The sequence below is a fragment of the Talpa occidentalis genome, unplaced genomic scaffold (genome assembly GCF_014898055.3).
Source record: "Talpa occidentalis isolate TD23 unplaced genomic scaffold, MPIMG_talOcc4v2.1 talOcc4.16, whole genome shotgun sequence".
Lineage (NCBI taxonomy): Eukaryota > Metazoa > Chordata > Mammalia > Eulipotyphla > Talpidae > Talpa > Talpa occidentalis.
Window position 1 is genome coordinate 2077157 of NW_023601653.1, and position 20529 is coordinate 2097685.

Sequence of the window (20529 nt, forward strand, 5' to 3'; positions counted from 1 at the left end):
CCTCAGTGTCCCCACCTGCGGAGCTTCTCAAGTTCATGGCGCCCACACCTGCTGAGTGGTGAGGAGCAGGGAAGGTTGACTGCCTGGGGGATGGCAGGCCCCCGGGGGTTTCCCTCCAGGGACTGGCATCCCAGGCGTTGAGTGACTGGGGGAACCATGGCCACATAGACGGAGGCCCAGATCAGGGAAGGGGCTGGTCCCTCAGTGCATCCCTGACCGTGGGGCTTTCTGGGGGTGGGGTGGGGGTAGGCCAGCTCCCACTGACTGCCCTTCTTGAGGCTGCATGTTGGCAGCAGCTGACGCCCCCTTCCCCGGCAGAGTGAGCCAGGACTAGGCAGGGGTCCCATGTCCGACTCCTCAGCCCCTCCGGTGGGCACTGTGGCTGGGACCTTGACCTTGACACCACAGATGACGTGAGCCTGCTGGCTTCTCCCATCACTAGTCAGACCTGGAAGATGCCACATAACCCCTCAGAGCCTCAGCATCCCTATCAGCGCGGGGTGGGGGGCCACACGGGAAGGTGAGCTCTTTGTGCTGACCCCATGACACAGCGTCTGGGCAACAGCACTTTCCCAGCCCGACTCCCACTAGTTCTGGGCGTCTCCTCGTTCCCAGAGCGAGGCCTCTGCTCTCCCTCTTCTCATCAGGACGCGAATCCCACCACCTCCACAGCCTCACCTAACCAGCTCACCTCCCAGAGGCCCCACCTCCCGATACCAGGACTTGGGCGCTGCAGCTTCTATATGTGAATTTGGGAGGGGACGAGTCATGCGGCCCCTGAAACCTGGACCCCTCCCCTGCGGCATCTCCCTGCCCCCCTGCCCCCACACCAGCCCCTTCCTGCAGCTGGGACCCTTTGTTGCATCTGTAGTCACCCCCTGCCTTCATCTAGCTGCTGGGGCCCCAGAGCAACATTCCCCCACATCTCCCGACCCAGGTCCTCAAAAGAGAAGGTGCTGCCTCCCCCCGCGCAATGCTCCGTGGCTGTGCCCGGCTCACAGAGACCCAGACACCGCTGTGAGGAGTGGGGAGGATGGGCAGCGGGCACTGCTGGGCACGGAGAGGAGACGGGCCAGCTCATCACAGCAAGGAGGGCACAGTGGGGCGTGGTGGTGTGGCGTGTCCAGAAAGCTCAGGCGTCCACTTTCTCGCTGCTCAGTGATTGTCCTAAGCCTGGGACCTGCTGGCAACAGCCGAGGGACGTGTTTGCAACCCTGGCCATTCCTGTTGCTCCTGAGCATGTCTGCTCTCCGGCTGCAGGTGTGAAACTACCTCGGGACAAGATGGGCGTGGGAGGGTGGAACGCAAACTGCGTTGTTCCAGCAGGAGCCTCTACTGTGCTCGCAACGACGAGCTCTATGCACGAATTCAGATTTCAGAATAGCTTGCATGGAGCAGTGCCAGGAGGGCACAGAGCAGAAACCTATGATCCGGGCAGACGGGTCAAGGAGAGTCCTGGCGCCTCGGTGGCTTTCTCGGGCTTTTATTGAGCTTTTCCATGTAGTGCAGCAACCAGGCACACGGCAGGCGGGGGGACCAGGGGGCCAGGAGGCCTCTCAGCCCGGGCAATCTTCACTCTACCCTTTCTCTCTTTTTCTCTGGCCTTCTCGCTCCTCTCTCTGCTTCTCTGGGCGGATATAAAACCCTGGGGCCAGGGCCAGCAAGAGTCAACAACACAACTGAAGATGGCAATGTAACAAAATGCAGGTGCCCCATCAAGCAGGGCACCCCAAATGGCAGGGCAGAAAAGCCTGGAAATCATTCACCTGACGCACGGGCTCCTAGACTCAGGCGGTGACTTGCCCCACTTGCCCGGGACTCCCCTGGTTAGAGCGTGGAGGGCGGGGAGAACCTTCAGCCCCAGACTCTTGCTCTGGGCCTTGCCGATACCAGAGGTGGTTCTCCCTGGCCCAGAGCAAGTCTTCAGTCCAGCAGTGCCCCCACGGGCAACTCTTCCGGGACGAGAAATGGCCGAGAGGCCTGGAAAAGACCTCAGGGGCCAGGTCAGAGTGGACACAGTGCCGCTCGGCTTTTGGTACTCAAGGGATCTGAACTTGCTAAAGTTTGGTTGTGACCCCAGTGTTAACACCTGCAGCTCCCGGGGTCGTTTGTGCAGAGCAGCCCCCAGAGTGGCGCTGCCGGCATGCCCCTGGCAGCTGGGGTGGAGCAAGCCCCCTCACTGGGCTGCCACGGTAAGCACGTGCCCCCGTGCCTTCGTTGGGCGATCTCGCTGTTGGGGCGTCCCCGTGTCCTTGGCAGGGAAGGCCACAAGGCCACGTGGTGACGTCGTGGAGGAAAGAGAAGGGAAGGGAAGCTTCGTGCGGGCGTGGGGCACAGCAGCGTGGCCGAGAGGACAATATTAAGCACCATCATGTCCATCAACCAGGTGTCTCTAGCCAGGAAGCACACCCAGATGGTCACATGCTGGTGGCCGGTGAGGATGTCCTGCCCCAGGCTCCCAGGAACCTCTGGGACCCACGGCACTCACTTCACTACTTAACCCGAAGGGGTGACTGTAGAAACGCGGCACAAGCTGGGTTCAGTACTGAGTTCACTCCGACTTTCAGGGGGGCCCACGTAGGTTCCAGCACTGTGTAGCCCTAGAAGCCGAGTGTCGTCTTCACTGACCTCTGGCACCCCGAAGCCTCCAGGAACCTCACCTCCTCTTGCAAAATGAGGCCAGCACCTTTCACCCATTGCAAACCCCAGCGCCTGGGGCGGAGCCGTGGGAGGTGCTCTGTCGGCCGGCCAGGGACCTCGGCCCCGTCACAGAAGACATTCCTGCCACGGGGAGGACTGGCCAGTTTCAGCCGTGGACTCAAAAGCGGCAGAAGCAAGAGTCAAGGCAGGCAGGATAGGGCTGAGGGAAGAGGCCGTGGCCTGCCGCCCGCCCGCCAGACAGGGCCCATCCGCATGGACCTCACGGTGTGGGAGCCCCTTTGGACGGGGGCAGCCAGGGCTGCCTCTGAAGGAAGCACAGGACTGGGGGCCTGGCAGGTGAGGGGCTAACCCCACAGGATGACTAGAGGGCGTCATGGACTCAGTCAGGGCGCCCACAACCGCCTGCAGACCGTCCCCAAGACTCCTGGTCCCACACTCTGGAGACGCAGCCGTGGAAACCAAGTGCTGAGGGGCCACAAAGGCCTCGTTGGGAGAATGTCCGTCCTGGGGGAGTGGCCGCCATCACGGCACTTGTCAGAGATGGGGGGCTGCAGTGGAGAATGGTGCAGCTCCTGTGGTGGGCAAGGCCTCTCCTTGCTGGACCCAACGCGGGGCAGGCTCTGGGGCAGGCTCCTCAGGCCCTGACGCCAAGAGCAGGGATGCTGCCCCGTCAGCGTATCGGGACCTCCGCGTGTGACAGCCCTGACCCGGGACCAGGGCTGCTCTTACCCCACGTGGGCCTGCCCGTCCTGCTCTGGAAGAATCCTGTAGGGTCCGGTTAGCCCGAGTGAGCACACCCTGCCTGTGATTACTGCCCAACAGACCCTCGCCCACCCCAGGCCGCTCCTGGGCTTCCTTCCACTGGCCCTTGTTGGGCTCGCGGGACTGGCCCCTGCAGGTGGGAACAAGCCATGCAGGAGGGGGTGGGAGCCCCAGAGCTGCAGGGCGCGACAGCTGCACCGCAGCAGTGCTCCGTGCCACGGAACGTGGAAAATGGTTTACATGGCACGTTCTGTGAGAGGTGCGCTTTGCCACAATTGCGAAAAGAAAGAGTGTGTTACCCCCAGCTGGGAGGGCTGAGAGGCGAGGTGAGGCTGCTCGGGCAGGGCGGCCTTGGGGTGGGGGCGCTGTTATTACCGTTCACGATACTATTGCCCGGAAGTTGGCTGGGGATGTAGAAATGGACGCTCTGTGGACCTTGCCCTCTGAGTGTGGGCAGTGGTGACTCAGGGATGGCCCTAACGATGCCTGCTGCCCCCTGGGGCGTGCTGTGAGGCAGGTGCTGCGCTGTAAGGTGAGGAAGCTCATCACCCCACTTGCTCAGAGAAGGAAACTGAGGTTCACGGGGCGGTGCCTGGCCCTGAGCCCGCGGCCGGCAGAGTAGAGCAGCGCTGACCCCCACTCCAGCAAGGGGCCAGCCGCTGTTACCGGACACGGCCGCTGCTGCCGCCTGTCGCGACCGGTGCTGGTGAGCAGAGCCAGGAGCTCACCCTTTAAGAAGCGCTTTATGGGCCTGCCTGGTGGCGCAGTGGGTTGAGCGCAGCGCAGTGAAGCTGTCCACAGCCTCTGCAGTGCCGGTTCGATCCCCACTGGCCTCGGAGCAACCCACATGGCACAGCAGACCTCGCCTGTCTCGCCCGCTGCTCCCCTCAGCAGTGTACTTCGTCAGTCTGCCTGTTCTGCTCCCCGCTCTGTCTCTGGTGAGTCCTCTCACCCTCCCGCGCATCTGGCCTGTACCCTGGTTCTTGTATAAATAAATAAATCTTAAAAAAAAAGAAGAGCTTTATTTCAGGTGGCCAGTGATGGGAGAGGAGGGCAGACAACACCCTGGAGAAACTGTCCCGTCTTGTCTCATGGTGCCTTTTATAACGAGTTACACAAAGACAGTAATCACCGCTGATGTTGCCGGTGTTGGTCATATTCCTCCCCCAGAACTTGGCATCAGCCTCCCGGTTTTCTTGAGCCTTTCATTTTCCTGGCCTGCTGACTGCTGTGGGGAGAGGAATGGGGTGAGGCCAGAGGCTCAGGGGTGAAAGAATTCACCGGAGATGGAGAACGGAACAGGCCGACGTACTGAAACGCCCTCTGGGGGGCTGAAAGGCGCGCACGGTAAAGAAAAGGAGCCAGGCTAAGTTTCTCACAGGCAGAGAAGTCGCGCCCGCCCGCCCGCCTGCCCGTTGCGGGGGGGAAGGACAAGCTTTTCTAGGGCGGGTCCGGCCTTGGAGGGAGGTGGAGAATGTGGAGTGGAAGCTGCTTTTCAAAGAAGTTTTTTCTCTCAGAACTGGTTGTTCTTTCAACGCTGCTTCTCAGGGCCGTGCAAACCGGGCAGAGCCGGCTCCCGGGATACAGGCAGCGGCAGTTTCAAGTTGCCCCCCCCACCCCGAACCCCATCTCTGCCCCGGCCTGGACCTTACAGGGGCGAGATGGGAGAGTCTGCACACGGAGGATTTGAGCCTTTCTTTCATGCTGTGTCCACGCGAGCCTTCTGACGTGGGGCACCAGTTCACACCAGCTGTCGCTGGGGTGTCTAGCCCCGGGCACTGGCCTGTGGCTCAGAAACATGCCCTGGCTCTGCTCTGCGCTCCTGACGGGGCTGGTTTTTCTGGTCATGGTGGTCGGGGTTACGGCCTTGTCCCCCGGCAGCCCCACCGCTCCCCTTGTCTAGCCCAGGCCGGGGCCTGCCTGCTGGGCCAAGAGGCGGGGCTTAGTTTTTAACCTCACTGAATTGTACCCCCCACACCGATGGGGGTCAATTTCTTTTTTTTTTTTTAAAGATTTATTTATTCATGCATATAGGAACCGGGGTGCAGGCCAGATGCATGGGAGGGTGAGAGGATTCACCAGCGAAAAAGCAGAGAGCAGAACAGGCTGACCAAAATACACCGCTGAGGGGAGCAGTGGGTGAGACAGGAGAGGTCTGTTGTGCCATGTGGGTATCTCCCCGGTCTGCTGGGATCGAGTCTGCACTGCAGAGGTTGCAGGGAGCTTCACAGCACTGTGCTCAACTGCCTGCGCCACCAGGGAGGCCCCCTGCGAATGTCAATTCTTGGGGTGTGGGATGTGGCCCTACCTGCTCTGTAATCAGTCCCTGCTGTGCCCACGCCAGGCCCCTTCTGGCCTGCAGTCCGAGCCCAGAGGGGGAGCGGGCACCCAAGACAGGGGCAGACCGGGCACGCAGAGGAGTGCAAACCCGCATCGCCGTTTTAGAACAGGGACCTTTCTTCAGTAAAGCCTGATTGGAACCGGCAGATGGCTCCTGGGGGAGCCAGAGGTGAGCTGGGTTAATTTCTGATGGCATCAAAGTCCCACATTCCTTCCACATCATCGGCCGGGAACATTGTTTCAAAGCAAGTTTTAGTTTGAAGAAAACACATCATTTGTCCCTTCGTGTACATTCCTCCCTAGCCCCCGCCACCCCCATAGTCAGGGAGGAGGAAAGGGGTTCAGGGAGAACTTCTAGGAGGAGGTGGTGTTTTGTGGGCTTGCCTACACATCCTAGCAGCCCCGCTCACCCCCTGGAGGCGGGGCCCACGTCGCTGTCCCCAGCACCCAGGACAGGCCCTGGGGAAGGCCCAGAGGACCCAGCGACTCTGACAAACGAGGGCGTGAGGAGCGTCCATGCTGCCTCGTCCTCACTGACCTGATACTGCTGCCCGTTGCCGCTCCTGCCCTGCTCACCAGGACAGCCGGCCCACTGCCCTCGATTCCGGGCAGCTGAGACACCAGGTCCCAGCTCACCCTTCCCCTGCAGCGGACGGCCCCTAGGCAGGGCCGGCCGGCCTGGCCAGGAACTGGACGGCCTCACCGATGGCGCAATCGAGTGCGGAGTGGCATTGCCAAGGACAGGACATGCGGCTCACCTTTGCCTGAAGGCGGCCTCCCTCGGGCCTGGACTCCCTGAGCGCCCACCTTGTTGGTGAGGCCACCCCCGCCATCCCCTCCTGCTTCCCCCCTCCCTCGCCCCCACTGGCCACCAACGACCCTCGCTGATTTTCCCTAGAATGTCCCCGAACCCTGGTCCCCACCCTCTTCCTCCCCACTCTGCCCGCAGAGCCGCGGCCCTGGTCAGCGGGTAGGTGGCGGGAGAAGGTGTTTCAGAGGCTGAGAGTGCGTTGGGGGAGCACAGGAAACGTGTGGCTTTGGGAGAGCAGGCAGGTGCTTTCGAAGCCCTCAACACCTTGGGAAAAAAAAAAAACTGGAACAGCGTCGGGTGTGCTGGAAAGATGAATTTCCGTCTCAAAAATGTGAGTCAGTCCATAAAGACACATCATTCTATGCAAAAACAACCCACATGTGTTCACAGTGCCTCGGCGGCTCTGTGACGAAGGCACCAGGCTCCCAGTGGAAGCAGCTTGGAGGACGTAGAGGGAAGAGGAGGCCGACCAGGGTTAAGGGCACCCCCTTACCATGCCGGGGGCCACGGGGCTGCACACGCAGAGGGCGCTGCCCGCGTGACCCCGACCCCGGCCCCGGGCGGGAGGGGGCTCTCAGCACCAGAACCGGGTTTTCGGAAAGCCACTGGGCCAGCCACCGCGTTCTGGAAAAAGACAGAGGGCTGGAAACAGCAGCACCTGCCTGACCCGGTGGGCGGCGCGCAGGTGTGAGGGCCTGGGCCGTGGGAGACGCTGGGCTCGAGGAGCGGGCCCCAAAGAAAGAGCAGCAGGTGACAGAGGCTGCGGGGGCGAGCTCTGGCTGGACTCGACTTCCAGGAAGAGCCCTGAGCCAGGCCGGGCGGGAGGCACGGGCTGGGGAACCTGCAGGTGCCAGGTGGACACGCTCAGGAGACCGGGCGGGCTGGAGGTGGGACCGGGGAGTGGAATCCCCATCTGGGGTGGTGCCTGGCATCTGGGGACCCCAGGGCCCAGTGTCGTCGCAGGATGACTCGCCTGTGTCGGGGGCGGGACCAGAGGCAGCACGCGGGGGTGCCTGTGCCGGCTGTGAGGAGGCTGGGGAGACACAGAAGACAAAGACACAGGCTGTCCCGGGGCGGGGGGTGTTCCCTAAATCATTCACTGGGAAACGGGCGACCCCAGCAGCTGGGGCACAGCCGCTGGGGATGAGACCGATCAGAACAGGGCGGGTCGGGGCACAGAGAGGGCGAGAGACTCGCGGAGGGTCGCACAGCCTGCAAGTCTCAACTCCAGGGTCCTCCCTGGCAGGCTCTACCCTTCCTGCTCCCCCCAGGCGTCCCCAGAAAGCCGCCAGCCCTGGTCTCCCCACTGGCCCCTGCGGAAGAGGCAGCAGTTGGCGGCCAGGGCCACGGCCCGGGCACTTCCTGCAAGACTCAGCAGACGCCCCACCTGAGGGTGTTTTCCTCTCTGATGGGGGGTCGCCTGACCGCCCCCCCCCCACGCCACCGTCGCTGGGAGATCTCAGACAGCCACGCCCAGTTGGCACCGCGCCCAGGTCCAGAAGCACAAAATCTGCAAAAAACAGCCTGGCCCCTGGCCCCAGCCGCCCACACCTGCTCTCCTGCTCCCCCTGCCTGTGCCTTGCCGCCCACTCCCCGGGCCCTCTCCTCCTGCCCAGCGAGTCCCCCCTCCGCCCCCATCACCTTTCTCAGAAGCCTCCGGGGACGGTCCCCACCAAACTCCAGCCCTGAACTCACCCTGCTTCTGAGCTCCAGCCTGTCCCCGCCATGTGCGGGAGACTCGGGGCACAGTGGGCTCCCCCCAGAGCGGCTGCCCGGAGGGGTCCGTTTCTCTCTCTCCTGAGCACTGGCCCCGCTGCGCTGCCCCCACTCGGCTGGGGCTGGGGCTGGGCGCTCGGGCACAATGCGGAGAGGAACCGAATTTATCTTTGCTCATTAACATTTAAACATACGATCCGGCAGTGAAGTGTCTTTCCTCGAACAGCTTTTGTTTCGGGCGGGCTCGCACTTTATTTCAGCACTTATTTTGAAAATTTAGCATCTGAATTGAGGCACGTTTCAAGAGGAAGGGTCTAAAATATATGTTTGCCAAGGGGGGGACCCCGGGGACCTGGCGAGGGACCTCGGGGCGCGGGGGCGGGGACTGTGGGGGGGGGCTGCAGCCCAGGGGGAAATGCATCCATTGGAGAAAATGAAAAATGACGTAAAAAATACATAAAATAATTAAAAATAAATACATTTTTAAAAATAAAATAAAATAAAAAGGTGTGCGGGGGCCCCGGGGGCTGGCGCGGGGACCTCTTTGGGGGCGAAGGTCCTCTTCCCCAGGGCGTTCGCCTCCGAGGGGAGCCTTTCCAGAGGCGCCTGACGCTGCGGTGACGGTGACTCGGACGCCGGGTCTCGGGGGGCCTTGGCGCGTCCCCTGGATCTTACTGTCCCGACGCTCACGGCGCGGCTGCTGACCTCCTGCCCCGGCCCGCCAGGCCTCCAAGGGGAGCGAGGGCGCGGCTGAGGCAGCAATGACTGAGCATCTTGCCCAACACTCTCCCTTTCTCTGCTGCTCTCCCTCATCACCCCGGTCTAGGGAGAGGTTTCCGCGTCTCATTGATCCACTCACTGGTTCCAGTGATGGGCTCAGGGCTCTCACTGCATCCATGGACATTATCGCCTTGTTCTGATGTTCCAGCAGTCCCGGGGAGCCACGAAGCCTGCAGCCTCCTTTGGACAAGTGCCCATGGTTTTTTGGCTTAAGATGGTCTGGGCCCAGCCTTCCGGGATGCTTCCAGAGGCCCAGCTCCGCCCAGGCTCCTGCGGGAAGGCCTGGGCTCGCTCGGTCACCGCCTGGCCTGCTGGGCCCTGTGGACCCCCAGCCTGGTGCTCAGCTCCCCGTCTCCCCTGCCCCCACCCTCTCTCCCGGCAGCCCACCGGAAAGCAGAGCAGCCCAGCTCATTCTTTTCCAGGCTGCGCTCTCCTGAGTTCTTGGCTCAAGGCTCAGTTTTTCATCTGCCAAATGGGGCTGTAAGGCTGTGACCTCACAGGGCCGCGTGGAGGGAGAGGAGCGCGGGCTAGGAAATGTGCTCCCCGTGGGGGGGAGGGAAATCCCTGCAAGGAAGGGTTGTCAGCCCCTCCTGAGGCCACCTCCACGGAAAGAGGCCTCCAGCACTCTGCACCCTGAAGCAGAATTAGCGTTGCCACCCCCCCCAAAACTCCCCCCTCCAGCCCCCCCCAGAGCCAGCCCACCAGTCCAAACCCAGCCTGGGCTGGGGCCACTCGCCTGCTTCTTCCTCGCTCTGGGGCTCCCGCTCGCTCAGCCCCTCAGTGACTCATCATGTTTATGTTGTTCTTTTCTTCCCTAGGCCCCTGGCCTGCCTCCCTCTCCCCACAGGGACACCCTCCAAACAGGTAGCATATGACCTTCGACTCACCTTTCGGGTAGCATATGACCTTCAACTACTATTTTCAAAACACACAGCAGTCCTGCGGGGTTTCAAAATGTTTGCACAGATGGTGTCAACATAATAAGCCCCATTCTTTTGCTGGTCGCTATGATGTCCCCGGAAGTGGCTTGGCGTATCCATGGGGGCGGGGGCGCGGTGAGGGAGCTCTGCGTGCCCCCTGCCACTGCACCCCCCCCTCATGCCCTCGGGGACAGGAAGGATCCTCCTGGGTCCTTCTCTTCACCTGCTGCCCCAGCTTGGCTTCCAGAGCCGCTGCCCCAGTTCCCTGGTGTGGACAGTTTTCTGTGAAGGCTCTTCCTGCAGGGCCAGGGCCTGGCCTCTCCTGGGCCGGTGGTCCCGCCCTGCCTGCCTGTGAGGGCACTAGCACCCTCTGGGCGCCAGCAAGGGACAGGGGGTCTGGGTTTGGGGGTGCAGCATCAGAGCAGAAAGCGCTCTACAGCTCCTCCCCCACCCCAGCCCCTTCATCTCATTCTTTTTCTTCTGATTAATATTTTATGGTATATAATTCTTACATCATTTTCATTTTTGCACAATGTATGCCTGATCACTTTGCTTCTATTCCCCATACAACTGCACCCCCCTTATTTTGACCCTAGTCCTTCCTCTCCCCGCCCCTCCCCCCACGGGGGTGTCTCTGGTTTACAGCTGCTTGTTGATTTTGATTTTTACTTTGAATTAATTAGCATTTTTCCTGGTCCCTTATTTAGGTTTTCTAAATCCCTGCTCTGAGCGAGATCATTCGGATCATTCGGATCATTCGGATCAGGTCACTCACATCATGCTTCAGGTGACTCATGCTGCAGATCACTCGTGTCCTCCTTAGGGAGGATGCGGGCAGCAGCGGCGCCCGGCCTGGGTTCCGGCCTCCTCTGTCCAGGGCGCCCCGCAGCGGCGGGCCCGGTGCAGCTGCCGAAGGGGGCGGGTGCGCCCCGACCTTCCCGCCGCTCTTCTGCCTCCGGGCTCCCCACTTGCTCGCCTTGAAGGGGGCAGGCGGGATGCTTCCCTCACGAGGCTGTGCAGAGGGGGTGCCGCGCCTCGCGGGCCTCCTCACCCGGAGCCTGGGCTGGGATCCCGACACGGGCTGGCGCCAGGGCGCCCACGGCTCGCCGGCACACCTGTGCACACCTGTGCACACCTTGCACACCTGGATGGGGGTGTGGCGGCCCGGCGCTCCATTGGCTGGCAGGGACGGTGGTGTGGGGCGGGGCGGGGCGGCGGGCCTGGGGCGCAGGGCTGGTCCCCCCAGGTGCGCACTCGGCGGCCTCGCGGGCTCCAGCTCATCCGCGCGCCCGTCCCTGCGGTACTGGACCGGCCCTGCCTCGCCATGAGCCGCTTCGAGGAGGAGGAGGAGGGCAGCTGGAGCCTGTCGTTCGCGGGCGCCGGTTTCTTGGGGCTGTACTACGTGGGCGTGAGCCAGTGCCTGCGAGAGCGCGCCCCGCGCCTGCTGCGCGGCGCCCGCCGCTTCTACGGGGCCTCGTCCGGGGCGCTCCACGCCATCGGCCTCGTCCTCGACAAGCCCGTGGGTGCGCTGGGGCGGGGCAGCGGGGGCGGGGAGCCGGGACCTAGCTGGCCCGCGCAGGGGAGGCTGGCTGAGACCCCAGGGGAGGGCGGGCGGTGGGGCGCGGCGCTGTGACCCCCAGCTCCCTCCCCTTTAACCTTGGAGGACCCTGACAGCGGGGTGATGGCTGGACCTCAGGTCACTTGGGGGCCAAAGGTGGACAGAACTCCTGGCCCAGGGATTGGCACAGAGCCCTGAGCTGGAGGAAGGACCCTCTAATCTCAGGGCACCCAGGTGGGGGGGTCAGCCTTGGGGGCCACGGGGCAGGCCCGCTGGGTGACTGGGGACCCGGCCCCCCAGACTTCTGCTGCCACCACGTCTTGAGCCCGCTGCTGCAGTTGGAGCAGCAGCGCCTGGGCGTCTTTCACCCCTCCTTCGACCCCCTGGAGCACATCCGCCAGCACCTGCAGGAACTTCTGCCCGAGGACGCGTACGTCCTGGCCTCCCAGCGGCTGGGCATCTCGCTGACCCGCTTGCCCGATGGCCAGAACGTCATCGTCACTGACTTTGCCACCCAGGAGGAGCTCATCCAGGTGAGCGGGGTGCCCCCCCGTGCCAGCGGTGGGGGCTTCCGGGGCAGCACTGGTGGCTTGAAGCTCCTCAGCTGGTTCACAGAGGAGGGAGTTGGGGTACAGAGAGAGGCATGAGGCAAGTGTGGAGACGCCCCCCTTGCTGGGGCCCTCTGCACACAGAAGGGTATGTTGGGGAGGGGCACGTCAGACTGTTTTAGTCAGGGACCCCGCAGGGGCTGCTCTTTCTAGAGGGGTGCCTGCCCAGCCCCCACCCCACCCTGGTCCTCCAGGTGCCTTTGACGCCATGGGAGCAAGAGAGGGTGCAAAGGGCCAGTCTCCGTCCCGGGGGCTGTGAGCAGACCAAGGACGGCACAGGGGGGCCCCCGGCCTTCGGGGCGGCTCTTTGGGGAATTAAGAAACAATCCAGATTGAAATGTAAGTGGAGGCCAGGACAGCGCCACCGGCAGGGAGAGCGCGGGAAAGGCTGGAGGGTCCCGGACAGCTCAGCCAGGGAGGCGGGGCAGGGGCGATGGCCCCGTGTTCAGGGGCTGTTCCGGGTGCAATGGGGACAGTCCTGGGACAGGAAGGAGCAGGCGAGGGCCCCCCGGGACGGTGAGGTCAGCCTCTCAGGGGTTTGGGGTTCTCCCCTCTGATTCCCTCAGGACAGAGCAGTTTGTGACCACGAGTGTGATGTTTGTCATTCCAGGCCTTGACCTGTACCTTGTTCTTTCCTTTCTATTGCGGGACGATTCCCCCTGAGTTCCGCGGGGAGGTGAGTGCACGCTCGTCTCCGTGGCCTGCCCCCTGCTCTGGCCGCGGGGGTACCTGTGCTGCGAGGTGTGCGGGTGGAGGGGCCAGAAGGGAGCACTTACTTGTGCCAGGTCCGCCCCTGAACCTGGGGGCCCCGGAGGCTCAGGGTCACCAGCTCCTGCCACTCTCGGCGGGTGGCTGGGGGTGTATGGGAGGGGGCCGTGTCCTGGCCACAGCCCCCCTCTGAATTGCAGCGCTACATCGACGGGGCACTGAGCAACAACCTGCCCTTCTCGGACCACCCCTCCACCATCACTGTGATGCCCGTCAACGGCACAGCGGACATCTGCCCCCAGAGCACCTCGGCCAGCATGCACGAGCTGTACGCCTTCAACACCTGCTTCCAGATCTCCACCCAGAACTTTTCCCTGGGGATCTCCACCCTCATACCTGACAGCCCGGAGGTCGGTGTGGCCGCGGTGCCGTCCATCTAAGGCTGCTCCCGGAAATGAATGTCGAAAGGGCCCCGGGAACCACACACCTCGACCTATAGGGAACCAGGCGATGGTCCAGGCATCCCGGGCCACACCTTGTTACCCCACTTTCCAGAGGGAGGAGCTGAGGCCACGGAGGGGAGAGAGTGGAGCCAGGGCATCCAGTCAGGGGATCTCGGAGCAGGGAGTGAAAGGAGGCTGCAGGGGGGTCCTGTGGCCTTCCCTGCCCGGTGCTGGGGTCTCCCGGGCCCTTGAGCCCCGCCGAAGAGTCTTTGGGGGAGGCCGGCTGGGCTCCAGCTGGAGGCGCAGGTGTCGCCCCTCACCCTCTGTGTGTTGGCAGGAAATGGCCGACTTCTGCAGACAAGGTTACCTGGACGCCCTGCGATTCCTGGAGAGACGTGGTAGGTGGCTGTAGGGTCAGGAAGACCACAGGGCAGGTTTTCTGATCCCATGCAGACCGGGTGAAGGAGGAGTCAGAGTCCTCAGTGGTTTTGCAGGCTTTTATTGGGGTTCACCAGACATAAGGCAGGCAGGGGTGCTGGGAGGCCAGGAGGCGGGCAGGCTCCCAGCCCCCAGCAAGTCTTCACTCTATCTGGGCTCTCCGGCCTTCCCTGCTTCTCTCTCGGCTTCTGCTACTTCTTTTTCGGCTTCTGTTTCGGCTTCTACTGGCGTCCCCGTGACGCCGCCCCCAAAAGCACAGTCTTGGCCCAGGTGTACCCACTTCAGGTGCCCGCCATCAGGCATGCATCCAGGATCACAGGGCTCCCTCATCCATCCTGATGGTGGGAGGGCAGAAAAGCCCGATTTTTTACCCTCCCCACAGTGGCACCCCTACCATAGGTCCCCACCCTAGCTGGGGGCGCGCCCCACACGAGCATGTGAGGGTCCTGCTTCTCAGCATCCACCCTGTGCTTGGCCTGAGCTGGATGCTGGGATCCGGAGAGAAATCACACCTGTGGGGCTTCACTCCAGGGAGATAGGGGGATGCTCAGGGATGTGGGGGCCCAGAGGGGGCAGTGGCCCAGCAGGCAGGGGCAGGCAAGGAGGACTTCCTGGAGGTGGTGACCATTGTGCTGGATTTTGGCTAATTATGAAGACTAGAGTAGGAACATTGAAGAGAGAAAAGAAGAGGAATGTTTAGGCAGGGGGAGGAGAGAGAGAGAGAGAGAGAGAGAGAGAGAGAGAGAGAGAGAGAGAGAGAGAGAGAGAGAGAGAGAGTGTTAGTTCACGGAACAGCAGGAGGGCCAGAAATTTCTCAGCTGGAGCTGCTCCCCAGGCGATGCGCTTTCACCCAGCAGCGCTGAGTTGTGAATTTAGGTTGTGTGGTGGAGAGAAGCCGATCCGGGCTGGGCCTTTGTGTATTGTCTCATGTAATTCTCAGGGAAACATGCAGGGCGGGGCTCCATCTCCCCCATCCACAGAGAGGGACACCGAGGCGCGGCGCTGTTAGTCACACAAGGAGCGTTAGCGACACCAGGGTTTGAACCCCGAGCTGGGCCTTTGGGATCTGGGCTCTGATTAACCACTGGAAAGCGTGTGGGGAGCAGATAAGGCTGGGGAGAGCAGGAGCGGGTCCTGTGGACGACCCACGGGTCCGCCCGGCAGCCAGCATATCCCCAGAGCTGGGCTTGGGAGGGACAGCACCAGGAGGCTCCAGGGGTGCTGCTCTGTCACATTCTCCCGTCCCCTGACCTAGGACTCACCCAGGAGCCGGTGCTGAGGACGCTGGTGTCTAAGCAGCCCCCCGCCCCAGCCCAGGGGACCCGGGATGCTGGCGATGATGGAGGCCAGCAGGCGGCGCTGTCGCTCGACTGGACCGTGCCCAGTGTGCTGATCCAGGATGTGCCTGACTTTGAGCGGCTTTCACCAGAGCTGGAGGCTGGTAAGCCCCTTCCCGGCTCTTGTCACCACTGGCGTCCTGCACAGAGGGGCCTGGGCCAGGAACCCTGCCCTGAAGGTGATTGGGACTCATTTATTGAGCACCCACTAACTGACTGCCAGGCGGGGTGCCAAGTGGGGTGCCAGGTGGGGTGCCAGGGTCCTTTTATATGTTGTATGTCTTTCACTCCTCACCACAAAAGTGGACCCAAGTAAGTTTTCTTACCCCATTTCACTGATGAGGAAACCGGAGTCCAGAAAGGGGCGGGGGGATAAGCCAAGGTCTCAGCCTGGGGCTGGGGCTTCAGACCCATGTCCAAGCCTGAGCAGGCCAGGTCTTTGCCCACAGCCCAGGAAAGGGCAGGAGGCACAGAGGGACCTCAGAGAGGCCCACGTGGAGGTGCTGGACTCACATCTTCCTCCCAACATTGCTCTGAGGATGGTACTATGGAGACGAGGAAGCCAAGGCACAGAGAGGTTAAGGGACTTACCCAAGGTCACACAGACAACAGCTAGTAAAGACCGGAGCTCTGCCCTGCACGATCCCTGCTCCCCGCTCGGTGACCCGAACGCTGCAGCCCGGGAAAGGACAGGCACCTGTGATGTGGGGGTGTTTGAGCAGCATCTAAGGGAGACTTAGAAGGAGGAGCTGGCTGGGCAGAGGGTGTCCAGGCAGAGGGCGTAGCATGTGCAGATGTCCGCGTTTGAGAGGGGAGCTGCAGGCCCCGTGGCTGGGGCGGGGTAGCAGAGATGAGCTGGAGGAGACTGGAAGGGCTCGGCAGTGGCCTCCACAACCGTGCCCGGAGAGAGATGGAAGGGGCTACTGGAAGGGGTCCTGGGGGACGGCCCTTCCTTCCCAGAGTTCTCCGCTGGCTCAGTGTTTGCGGCACTGAGCTGAAGAGGTCGGCGCCTGGGAAGAGAGGCGCGGCCTGGTCAGAGCAGGGACAGCGCCGGCAGGAGGGTGGGGTGGGGAGGCGACGGGTCTGGAGACTCCCGGGCGGCGCCAGCGTCGCAGCAGCAGGCCTGGGTGTGCAGGACGCGGCGGCTGCGGGCTCTGGAGCCCTGGGCCTCGTCCCCGCGACTGCGAGGGGGCACCAGAGAGCTGTCTCGGCCTGAGCCTGGTGCCCGGCCCGGAGGCCAGGGTCCCGCAGACGCCTTCTCGGCCAGGGGGTCCTTGCCTGGCCAGGCCCAGTCCACGGGCGGTGGGCCCTGCGGGCTCCCAGTTCTCAGAGGAGACAGCGCAGGCTCGGGAGGGGAGGAAACGCCCAGGAGACGCGGCGGGCTGGAGGGGTGGCGGCAGGCAGCCATGCCCTGGCTTCTCTCGCAGCTCTGCGGAAATCATGCACGAGGGACTCCAGGCCCTGGGCCCGCTTCTGCCGCTCGGGCCCGGGCCGCATGCTGACCTACCTGCTGCTGCCCTGCACGCTGCCTGTCCAGTATGTCTACTTCCGGGGCCGAAGGTGAGGCTCCGCACAGCCCGGGAAGCGCTGGCTGGTCCCCCCGGCCCCGCCGCCTGGTGCTGGTGGCATGACCCGCAGGAGCCTTGCCGGGCTGTGGGCTTGGCTCCTCTGCAGAACGGGACGAAGGGGAGGCGCTGTGGCGGCTCCGAAGGTCACTGGGGCGATGGGCACTGGGGCTTCCTGGCCAGCAGCCCCACCCTTCTCCCCCACCCCGTCTCTAGGACCGTTGGCCCGTGGCTCCTGCTGTCCGGGCCCCAGACAGAGCGTGCTGTCCCTGAGAGTAACTCGGGGGCCGGTCTGGCTCCCCTCAGCTGGGGGGTGTCCTCGCCTCCCTGGGCCTGCTTCCTTTTCTATAAAACAAGGCCCTCTCAGGGCAGACTGGCTGGTTAGGCCCTCAACAGCCCTCCTCACTCCACTGACGCCTGGGTCAGCTCGCGGGGTGGCCCCCGCATCCCACTGGAGCTGGAGGCAGCCTCACAGGCACCAGTCAGCGCACACTCACCTGTGCAGCCCCAACTCTGCTAGGGTCCCCGGGGAGTCCCCACTACTGTGGCCTGGGACAGTCCCACTAGGGGCCGTCTGGCTGGATGGCTGCCTGGAGGAGGTGGAATGGGTGAGAATTCACTGGGCAAGAGGGAAGAGAAAAGCATTCCAGTGGCTGGAGCAACACGTGCTGAGGTCCTGGGGCAGCTGCGGAAGGGAGTGAGGCCGAGTGCTGACAAGAGGCTGGGGAGGCTGGCCGGGGCTGGGCACGCGGGGCTGTGCTGACAGAAGAGTGAGGTCTCTGTCCTGACAGTGGAGGGAAGGCAGGGGAGGGTCTCAGCAGGGCAAATCGCATGAAGTCTGTGTTTTTCACAATTCTCTGCTCCCTGGAAGAAGGTCTGTGACTGAGCCACAGGCCTCTGTCTTGCTTCATATTGAGCTAGTGCCTGGGCAGCAGCGGGCAGCTGTTTAAATGGTCAGCGGCCCAAGCTGGCAGCAAGCTTTCTGCTGACACAGGCTCTCCTTAGTCAGCTAGCCGAGATGCCAGACTGAAACCACAGGAAGTCAAGAAGGATAAATGCTAAGTCTAGCCTTTCCGGTCCAAAAAATTCCTATGTGAGTACCAATGGGGAGACTGGCCCTGGCCACAGTTCATACTTGGGTCTCTTCTGAAAACTATATGTTCGACAGGTAGGTTGTAATAATAGAGGCAAGAGGTTTAGAATGAAGGAGGTGATGGAACAGCTTATGCTTGCTTGTCACACTACACCCTGTGCAATGTCTGTACAGTTTGAGGCACCTCTAAGGGAAATTTGTTGGGGTGAAGCCCTGCCATGCCTAGGGACTCCGGGGTATGCTCTCAGTCAGAGTTGGACAGCCCAGCCCTTTGCTGGCCCTGCAGGGCCCAGCCAACGTGGGGAGCCAGGAGAGGGTTTTGATGGTCAAGTGTGTGTTTCAGGAAGGTCACTGGCTGCTGAGAGGAGCGTGGAGAAGGGTGTGGAGTGGCAGGCAGGGGCTGGCCAGGACCGAGGTGTGGAGGAGCCTAGGAACTGCAGGCGAGTTGAAGGTCCTCAAGGACAGGCGAGGAAACTGAGACCCAGAGTTTCCCTGACCAGCCCAGATCACATGCTGATAAGCAGGAGAGAAGGGGGCTGGGGAGGCTGCCCCTTGCATCCTCAAGACAGCTGAACCCCAAAGTCTGACCATTCTACCCCTGGTCTCCCCACTTGTGCCCTGAGGGGCCTGGCTACCTCCACCAAGTTCAGGGTCTTCCGGCCTTTGCAGGCCCTGGGAGGGCTGCTGGACTGGGCCTTGAGCTCAGACTCAGCTGGCGAAGCTGTCGCTGCTACTTCCTTCAGGCTGGTGATGTGGCTGCCCGATGCGCCAGCTGACCTGTGGTGGATGCAGAACTGCCTGAGGCGCTTGACCCTCAAGGTCTACTCCAGGACGAAGGGCCAGGTCTGGAGGGCTGGCCAGGTGTGCTGGCAGATGGGCCTGCGCCGGAGCTGGGGGGCTGTGTGGGTGGGTGGGGGACACGGTCTCCTTGGACTTGGACAGGGAGGGCCTGAGCGATCACAGGGGCCAGTCTGCAGGTCCCACTCGGGCAGTCACTTTCCCCTCACAGACACAGCTAGAAGTTGGGATGAAGAGCAAGAATCCACGGGTGCTGACTGGAGACCCTGCAGCCCTCCCCTCCCTTCTGTGGGCCCTTTGTTCAGCCAGGACCCCAGCCTAGCACTCCCAGAGCATGGCCACCCGAACCTGCCCACCACTCCTGGCTCAGCCAGATCAGGGCCTGGGGTGCTTCCACATGGTGGGATTTGGGAGAGTAGCCCAGGGCTGCCCTGTCTGTCACCCACTCCCAGGGCCTGAAAGCCCACACTCACCAGCATCCATTTCCCCCACAGCTCGCTGGTTACCAGTACCCGCCAGCCCGGGGCAGCTCGTGTGGACCTGGCCAGGTAGCCCAGACGCACCCATCGAGGCCAGCCCGGTGACTGCGCCCTGCCCTGTCTCAGCCCGAGTCCTTTGTGCCCAATTTTGCCCCCAGTCCTTGAGTATCCTCTTCTGCAGCTGAGTCCAGCCCCTGGCCCAAGGCGGGCACTGGGATTGTTGGCTGCGTGGAGGACTGAGGAGAAAGCCCCCCTTTCCTCTCAGACGCTCCCAGATCAGGGAGGCAGGGGTCCCCAGGAACAGGAAGGGACCTCTCCAGCCACCCTGGGGCCTCTGCTCCTTAGAGCCAGCCCCTCGGGCTGCGGGGCTTTATCTCTGGGGAAGGCCTGTGGTATGTCTCTAGGCCACTGGAGGAATGGGGGAGGGACATGGAGGCAAGTGTGAGAGAGAACTGGGGGCAAAGGAATAAATGTGTGAACAAAAAAACCAAGTGATTCATTCACTCATTCATTCGTTTGATCCATACGTAATGAGTTACAGGCTCTGGGCACACAGCTGTGGACAACACTTGCACTCTGGCAGAGCGGATGCTCAACATCAACAGGGACAGTGACCGCAAGAGCATCCTGAGGGGTCAGTCTGTGACGTGAAGGAGAGCGTGGGGTGGGCTGGGGAGGTTGGGGGGCAACTGGAACCAGGGGGCCAGGAAGGCTTCCGTGAGGTGAGCCTTGGGGTGGGATAAGGATGAAAGATGAGAGGAGAGTTTGCAGGAGGCAAGAACAAGAACCGAAGCCCTGAAGTGAGCGTGAGGTGACGTGGTCTTTGGGGGGGCCCCGGGAGCCCTGGGGGTGGGGCAGCCGGCAGAGGCTGGTCACAGAGGCCGCTGTCAGCATGATGAGGACTGGATTTGGGCAGTCGTTGGAGGGTGCAGAGCAGGGCAGCAAAAAGGTGAGTGTAGAGTGGGTGAGTGGAGCTCCTGGAGGGCAGGAGGCAGATGGGGGGGGGGTTCGAAGAGCTCTTCTCTTTTAGGGATCTACAGTAAAAATAGTCATGAATGAAAGGATAAAATACTGATACTTTCAAAAAATAATCCGGATGGGGAAGGGTGAGTGAGAGTTGATGAAATGTGAGTTGCCACCAGTTGACAGAGGGGGAAGGGTACATAGAAGTTCCTTAGAACTAGTCTAATTTTGCATATGCTTGATATTTCCAAAATAAACACATCATTATCCTTAAAATTTGACCGTACGTGCAAGTAGAAAAACACACATGGACACAGAACAGGGAGCTGCGCTCCGCAGTCCCGGGCGGGCAGGGCCCGGGAGCCGCTGGTTTCAGCACCGCGGACAGCGGCCCCGGCTGCCAGGCTGGCCTGGCTGGAGACTGGAGGGCGGAGAGCTGCCCCCTTCCAGACCCTGCAGACGGGGCATTTACTGCCCGGGGGGCGGGGCAGGCTTTGGTGGGCATTTTTGGCTCCTAAAAAGGGTGTTTCCCACTCTTTAAGGATGCCT

At 62.3% G+C, this 20529-nt stretch overlaps 1 protein-coding gene across 1 annotated transcript; it reads left to right on the forward strand.

Annotated features, from left to right (window-relative positions):
- The first annotated feature begins 11314 nt into the window (after positions 1–11314).
- Positions 11315–19202, forward strand: PNPLA5 (patatin like phospholipase domain containing 5). The gene is made up of 10 exons (XM_037515153.1): positions 11315–11513; positions 11849–12081; positions 12767–12832; positions 13065–13274; positions 13645–13705; positions 15001–15186; positions 16510–16642; positions 18484–18583; positions 19033–19086; positions 19176–19202. The coding sequence occupies exons 1-10, from the start codon at positions 11315–11317 to the stop codon at positions 19200–19202; spliced, it is 1269 nt and encodes a 422-aa protein (XP_037371050.1).
- The last annotated feature ends 1327 nt before the right edge of the window (positions 19203–20529 follow it).